The sequence below is a fragment of the Bidens hawaiensis genome, unplaced genomic scaffold, assembly GCF_021521415.1.
Source record: "Bidens hawaiensis isolate Kalapana, Puna unplaced genomic scaffold, B.hawaiensis_p1.1 tig00012179_1, whole genome shotgun sequence".
In the NCBI taxonomy this organism is placed as follows: Eukaryota; Viridiplantae; Streptophyta; class Magnoliopsida; order Asterales; family Asteraceae; genus Bidens; species Bidens hawaiensis.
In genome coordinates, this window is record NW_027491979.1 from 9,296 (window position 1) to 15,735 (window position 6,440).

General features: G+C 35.0%; 1 protein-coding gene across 2 annotated transcripts; it reads right to left on the reverse strand.

Annotated features, from left to right (window-relative positions):
- Positions 1-1,793: 1,793 nt before the first annotated feature.
- LOC143540160 (uncharacterized) lies at positions 1,794-5,152 on the reverse strand. 2 transcript variants are annotated; one of them, XM_077033299.1, is made up of 6 exons: positions 4,970-5,152; positions 4,300-4,339; positions 4,113-4,202; positions 2,855-3,017; positions 2,488-2,761; positions 1,794-2,272 (listed from the first exon to the last, which is right to left on the reverse strand). In XM_077033299.1, the coding sequence occupies exons 1-6, from the start codon at positions 5,024-5,026 to the stop codon at positions 2,081-2,083; spliced, it is 816 nt and encodes a 271-aa protein (XP_076889414.1). In that variant the 5' UTR covers positions 5,027-5,152; the 3' UTR covers positions 1,794-2,080. The 2 variants fall into 2 exon arrangements, with proteins under 2 accessions (XP_076889414.1, XP_076889415.1); XM_077033300.1 differs by lacking the exon at positions 4,113-4,202 and having other exon boundaries at positions 1,795-2,272.
- Between the last annotated feature and the right edge of the window lie 1,288 nt (positions 5,153-6,440).

Sequence of the window (6,440 nt, forward strand, 5' to 3'; positions counted from 1 at the left end):
AATATAAAACATTAGTAGATGATTCATTGAATGTTTCATCCAAAATGAACATAAACGAACATAACCAAACATAAATTGATCAAAATAGGTCTATAATAAATTAAAGTGATATTGGTTTTTAATACTCTTAACTTTCACTCGTTGGTTGATATCACCCCCAACTTTCGATTTGTCACCCACCACTCCCAACTTTCACCTTATTTGTTTTTGTCACTCCCTCGTTAACAGACGATTAACGTCGTTAGTGGAAATGCTGATGTAGACGTTTCATGGGTGAGTTGGCATGCTTACGTGGAAAATACACCCTTTAAAAAAAATCCTAATTTCATCTCACCACCCTTTAATAATAATAATAATAATAATAATAATAATAATAACATAAGTGGGTCCCACCTCACCCTTCTTCTTCTTCCCCTATCCTCACCATCCACCTGCAATCACCACCAACCACCTTCTCATTCTTCTTCATTTCCTAATTCTAGGTTAGCAAATAAAGGGGCCATAAGATTTTAGTTTTTTAAAACATCTTCACATCAGGTTATGTTCATGATTTCAGATCCCCAATTTCAAAATTCAAAACCCTAACCCTCAAATCCATCATATCATCATTATGTTCAACCATTTAACTCATTCTCCATCATTTCTAGACATCATCTTTGTGTCACTCAAACCTTAACCACCACCATGGTGATCGAAAAATCGTCCGCCGCTGCAATCCACCACCACCGACAACATCCAACCCACCACCAAACTATTCAAATCAACCAGAACCGTCAAAGAAAACTACCAGAAGAAAACTCAACTCAAACTCATCATCCGCCGCCGCGACACCTATAACAAAGTGAAAGTTGGGAGTGTTATCATCCAACTAGTGAAACTTGCGAGTATTAAAAACCAATATTCATAATTAAATTAAAATCACAAAAAATATGGTCACAATATTATAAATGACAAATGTAAAAAAAAACCGTAATACGAGGCATAAAAGCTAGTAAATATATATACATATACTATTTAAAAAAAAAAGATCCTACTAGGACCCCCCCCCCCTATACGCCCATTATAGGGCTATACGGGGACATATAGGGCGGGGGGGGGGGGGTCTGGTGTCCCTAGAAAACCCCAAAAAGAAAACCTTAACGCAGAACGTAGTAATATTCAAGTAACTATATGTACAAATACAACTATTTAAGGAAAAAACAAACCTTCAACCTTAGTGATATTCATATGTACGTGTAATGTACATATCATGTAAACTTAAGTATCTAACTGATTTTGAAAAGCTTTCAAACACAACATAAAACACGCTCATATATGATTTAGAGCATGCACAACGCTCAGGTCTGTAGCTACCGTGGTTGGTCTAAACTTATGAACCAGACCTCAAACCCTATTTCAACCATTGTGGATTCCAAGTCATCAGTCGGTCCGTGTTACCAAACCTCATTCGAACCAGGTGGTGGGGCCTTCCTCTCTCACATACAAATACTAAATATATAATTTTAATTTTTTTAGTGGTTTGTAAAAATTTGGTTTTGTAGGAAATTTGATGTTTGATGAATGTTTGCAATTTGATGTGGCATGTGGAGAATGTGTTGTGGACGCTCTAAAAACATTTGCAAAGACACGTTTATGTAATTAAAATGTAAGGTTAGTCTAAAATAGGAATAATCACTTTGATCTTTAAAAGTATAAACAAACTTCTCGCCAAACACTCCAAACGCTATACATTACAGCCCTAGTAAGCTTCATACACACAATGTGCTAATATATAGTTGAAAAAAAAACACGAACCAAGATTCTTTCAATAAACAAACTTGACCTGCAAATTGCAAATCACATATTCACCCAAAAAAAAAGGAAGCATGTTGTCTATTTTACAACCAAACCCAAGTGTTGATCCAAATCCAATACAAAACAAAACAAATTTGAAACACATTGTTCTTTCATTCCTTCTACAAACCAAAACTGTATGTTTAACCACTAACCACATCACGATAGTCTCGATCTAAGACGCCTAATCCTATCACAATCAACACCTCACTCACAACGAGGCTACATTTATACGGTCATACAAAGTTTAATGAAAAAACCATGATTTGATAAAGATAGACAGAGCAAATTGCAAGACACATGCAGCAACCAACACGATGGTCAGGTCATTCAACTCTACATGAGACTTGAGGTTTAATCCTACGAAAGCAGCTGATGCAACACCTGTGATGAGTGTGATGGTCCACCGGATAAAATCCACAGGGATAACCAATAAAAGCTGGATGTGTTCACAAACCAAAACTGTATCAGGAAAAACTATGCATGTTTGAAACTATTTTTTTTAATATATAATAATCATAATCATATAACCATGTTTGGAATGTGCAAGTGTTGCTTAGAGTTGTAATAATAAGATATCCTTGTACATTGTTAAAACACTTATATTTACAATATGACAAATGGTTAAAGAGCGCAAGCATGATGGATACTTACAGAGCTTATGATGAAAATGAAGAGAGAGTATCCCCACATGCACCAAAAGTGGATAAGGCCAACTTTTGAACCGAAGTACTGAAGCAACAAGTAAAATCCCAGTGGAACTATAAAAGCATAACCATATATTGCCATTGCTGAAACCTGGAAGTAGTTCACATCAAAGCTCCAAGAAATGCTAGAATCGGTTTTTCTACTCGTCAAATATGTGGCACAATTACCAAACGAAGCTATCACAAATACCAATGTGGTGGAGATCCAGATAAGCCCATATCTAAATATAAACATTAACAAACAATAAAAAAAATCAATATTTTCAATACAACTTGTGAATAATATCAGGTAAGGTGAAAAAAAGGAACATTACAGATCTGGGTTAGCTTCGATTTTCCTGAAAAAGTCACCAGTGGGATACAGCGAACTTGTTAATCTGTTGACAACATCATCTGTGTCAACATTAAAATATTGTATGTAAGATGAGACACTGAATGTTCCATTCGAGTTATTGCCAGGTGGTGGTCCATTTCCATCTGTAGATATAACACAACAAAAAGAACATTCCCAACAAAGATTAATGGCGTTTAAACTAAGAATAAGAAAAAGATCAAGATCATAATATGGGTTGAAACCAAAATATAAAAATAAATCCAACAATAAACACCACACTGCCTATTAATTGATTACTTAAGATTACTGATTAGTTACTTAGCTATAGAAAAAATTCTTCTATTTGGCCTTTATATGTAGCTAGTTAGCAATAGTTATTGTTAAAAGCAATGAATGTACCTAAGCATCTTTTTAACATAACATCTTGCATTGATATAAAAGCGGTTAAAAGATATTAAGATTACATGGTAGTGTCTAAACTAAAAGCATGGAAGTCATCTATCGAAGACATAAACTGCAAGAACTCTCCAACATGTGCAAAAAAGTGTAGCTTGTTCATCATGCATGATATGTGTCATGTTGTATGGATATAGAACCTTGAAGTTATCTCTCAATACCACAGAGAACCTAAGAACTTGCACAGGTTTAGACATAAATACAATCCGTGTTTACATTTTAAGACATCTGAAAGTGTTAAAATGTTGGCACGCATAATCAAGATACCAAAAAAGTCAAAAGGCAGTTGTGATGTAGAAAACAAGTGGAACAAACTATTCACCAACTTGCAACTCGATTTGCCAATTACCTCTCTTTGTTATCAACATATCCAATTTGATTTCTATAGAGACTGCGTCAGTAATTGACACGCCACCTCTCAGAACCAAAATTTGCATGTTAGCACAATAGAGCATCCTACGTGTTATACGACAAAAATATTATGAAAAAGGTTTTCACAGGCATGCACACTAGACACTAACACGGTATTCCACTTCCACAAGTACCTAAGAATTATACTACATTAAAAGATAAAGTTGAACCAAATGAGATGTCTTAAGATGAGCAATGTGGTAGGCAGATTCAGAATAATAATGGTGATAGAAGAACGTTGTATAGAATTAGAAGATTAATAGATGCTGTAGATAGTAGATACAGACTGTTAAATAACTACACTTCCCGCATGATTCAGTCAAATATTTTCTCATGACATGCATAGAGTGTGAGAGTATGATGTAACATACCACTTGGACTTGTGAGAGTCTGGTATCCCCGCGCGCCGCCACCACCACCACCACTGTTAGGAGGAAAGATTTGCATATTTGCTTCAGGATCTGCCGAGCATTCAAACAATCGATAAATAAACTGCACGCTGTGAATTCAACTACATTTCCAAAAGCAAGAAAACCATATTGTAAAAGAGTCATATACCATGTTGTATAGCGGAAGCCTTTTCTTCAGTTATTACAGCCTGAACATAACAAAGGAATCACATGATTACTTTATAACTTGTTGATGTTTTTAGATCAACAAAAAATGAAAGATACAGTGAATTTTCACAAGTCAGTTCAAACTTAACTAGCAAGGAACTTCAGCAAACCCTAAAATGGAATCAAGCAATACAGACTTCAAATAGCTTATGAACAATAAAGATGCATTTAGTAAATCAAATAGTCCAATCAGTGTTGTAGAACTCGCTAGGCACTAGTCAGCTGTCAGCTGGTGGTGTACACACTAGCAATTAATCTGAAATTTATATGTAATTTTTCAAATATACATATATATGTATTCAAAATTTTATATATAAATTTTAAATTTTGACCAAATAACAATTAAGCTGCGCGATATTTACAAATGTTCGTGATAAAAGGATCCAGATTCCAGTAAGTAAATAAAGTATATAAGTACTGAAATATGTGTGATCGGACGGACAAAACGAAGTTGATAAAGTAGTATTGTTTCAGTCTCTAATTACTTAATTTCAGCATACGGCAACAAATTAAACTAATCGATCAATTGGAATATCAATCCGAAGCAGAGTTGTTACAGTGATGGTAAATTAGGGCTAACTTATAGTCAATTAATTTAAGAAGATGAATACCGGAACGGAACCAGGCAAGTGACTAGTAGGAAGACTGGTGTATGAGGGTTCCGCCATAGAATCCTGATAATAATAATATTTGTCAGGAAGAGGAAGATGAAGATGAGGACTTCAGCAACGCAATCCAGTGGCTATGGCGATGGAATTCGATCGGCGGTACTTTCAACTACGAAGCCCTAATTAATTAGGAAGGAGAAGAAAGTATCGTAGAATTAAAGCAAGCAACTGGACTGAAAACCAAACCAAACCAAACCAAACCACGACCAGGTATCGATGCCCACGCACCTTCCCTCTTATTATTATTATACCAAGTAATCAATTATCTCTATGTTTGTGCATACTAATTTTTCGGCCCTTAACGCCCAAAGTTTTGATTTAAATATGATTGATTTTGTTATTTAAAATGGGTTACAGTGTAGCTTATTACCCGTTTACATGTAACTTTATTGTAATTGTTTGAATGGTACGTGAAGATATCAATTTCTTCACATGACAACATATAGTTATAAACCTTAATTTGTTTCAATTTGAACCCAAGTTGGGTGGTAAATGACTACCCATCATTCTCTTCTCTCCATTTGTTCTTCCATGTGTTTAACAAATCAATTGATGTGTGTGGTATGTCTTGTAAAGAAGGTGCAACCCATTCTTGTTTTCACGTTGTAAAGTAACCATAAAAAACATAGATGCCTAGTGGTCCTTCGTACCTATTGGGACATTGGGTAACAACTAACAAATAATTGTTTGTTTCATACTAGTCATAAATAAATGGTCATACTAGAACCAACCCCCCCCCCCTCCTTCTTATACGCACCATATAGCCATATACAGAGCATATATGGCTATACGGGGGTCTATACGAGCGGGGTATGGTCCCCTGTATGACCCTATACGGGACGTATACAAGGGTGTTTGGTGTTCCTAGAAAACCCCTAAATAAACTCTAGACATAGGGGTATTTGGTCTTGTAAGAAGGTACAAACCATTCATTTTTAGAAAAAAATACTCACATCACTTTCGAAAACGGTCATTTGATACTCTCAAGTCTCAACACCAAGAGTTTTCTACGAAACTCTATATGGCGCATTAGTCAAGCATGTTATGTGTTCTTAATAGAATTTGTAGAAATCCAAGATGTCTTCAAAACCAGCATTAACACGTCCAATAATTTGATGAGGGTGGGCTTTTAGCACTTTAAAGTGAAACCTACCATTGTTTGAAAAGATATAATTCGAGTACAAGAAGTCATGAGATAATCAAGTAGATTGTATCAATTGAATATTATGAGTCACAACTTTAATAGCCCATGTCGTATGGATAAACAATTGAATTGTCATAACGTTATAAAGTTGTATGTTATGATGGAGTTACATATTGCGTACCAACATACCAAGACTAGACAGCTACAAACATAACACTAATAATCATTTTCTCTTTCTAGTGTATAAATTTAATTTCATAATATAAATGC

What these genes read in the sequence shown, in the direction of transcription:
- LOC143540160 (XM_077033299.1), bottom strand. Translation starts at nt 5,026, where the DNA reads ATGGCGGAACCCTCATACACCAGTCTTCCTACTAGTCACTTGCCTGGT. An exon ending in GGCTTCCGCTATACAACATG is followed by an intron (nt 4,203 to 4,299) that starts GTATATGACTCT and finishes AATGCTCGGCAG; the next exon opens with ATCCTGAAGCAAATATGCAA. An exon ending in TCATTTTCATCATAAGCTCT is followed by an intron (nt 2,273 to 2,487) that starts GTAAGTATCCAT and finishes GAACACATCCAG; the next exon opens with CTTTTATTGGTTATCCCTGT.